Source organism: Papilio polytes, unplaced genomic scaffold (assembly GCF_000836215.1).
Source record: "Papilio polytes unplaced genomic scaffold, Ppol_1.0 DF824180.1, whole genome shotgun sequence".
In the NCBI taxonomy this organism is placed as follows: domain Eukaryota; kingdom Metazoa; phylum Arthropoda; class Insecta; order Lepidoptera; family Papilionidae; genus Papilio; species Papilio polytes.
The window spans coordinates 378,158-379,149 of record NW_013525024.1 but is presented as its reverse complement, the minus strand read 5'-3'; the positions used below and the strand labels follow the sequence as shown (position 1 = coordinate 379,149).

The 992-nt window shown below is 33.1% G+C and overlaps 1 protein-coding gene across 1 annotated transcript in view; it reads left to right on the top strand.

Annotated features, from left to right (window-relative positions):
* LOC106110971 overlaps nt 1-368 on the top strand; it is a 1,681-nt gene extending 1,313 nt beyond the window's left edge. Inside the window, exon 3 of the mRNA XM_013292939.1 lies at nt 341-368. Within this exon, the coding sequence (XP_013148393.1) occupies nt 341-368 (28 nt within the window). The remainder of the gene's footprint in view (nt 1-340) is intronic.
* The last annotated feature ends 624 nt before the right edge of the window (nt 369-992 follow it).

Below are 992 nucleotides of genomic sequence, written 5' to 3'. Positions count from 1 at the left end.
AGGCCTCCTCCACTACTGACAAAGATAGCAAGCACCTGAAATAATAATAGTTAATTACACTTAGAGAGAATATTTTTTAAAACATTGTTTGGTCTTAAATAGTACCTATTTGATCTGATTAAATAATAGTTTTTTTGTTATAACTATCGTTTTATTACTGTTACTTATTACTTATGTATTTTAGTTGTATGCTTATTGAAAACTTTAATGGAAGTTCATTAATTAATCCGATTGTGAGGATTGTAACGATCATTTTCAATTACATTTTTTTCATTGAAAGTAAACTGATTCCGATCTCGAAAATGATTTATTTAAATAATTTCCTATTCCTGTTATGTAGGCTTATCCCAACTCCGCAGTCAGCGTAAATATTTGGCAAAGGAATATTTAATGTTGTTTGTGGACTGGAAACCCTTTCAGACATGGACATACCTTCTTATTAAAAGCCACAAACGTGAATATTTGCTTTGAACGCAAATATGTAATGTGCAATGAATATACTAGCTTACTAGGAACGCAGTTTTAAGTTTGTAATTCATTCAATACTATTTTTTATGTTTGTTAAGCAAGTGCTTGACCACGATCACATTGACCATGATGATACAGGCGAAAGATGGATTGTAAGATGCATCTTTGTATGCAGTTTTTGGTTATTAGTTTTGAGTCTTCTATGTATTCCTGAAGATTCATTTAGCTATTCATAGTAAAATTATATAAATGGAACGCATTGCTTAAATCATCTGCTGGGTATGGGAGACTATCTTTTTATATCTTCATCATCATTAGCATATATTTTCATATATATCTTCTTATGTAATCTTATAAAAGCTCTATTTATCAAACTTTTATGGTAAAATCATCATCATCAGACTTTCAGTCTACTGCCTCCGTGTAATAGGTACATATAATTTTGAATGTCAAGGGCCTTGCACGAGAGCGATGGCAACTGGACGGAAAGCGAGTGCGGCGGTGCGCGACGCGGCGGCGCGCTG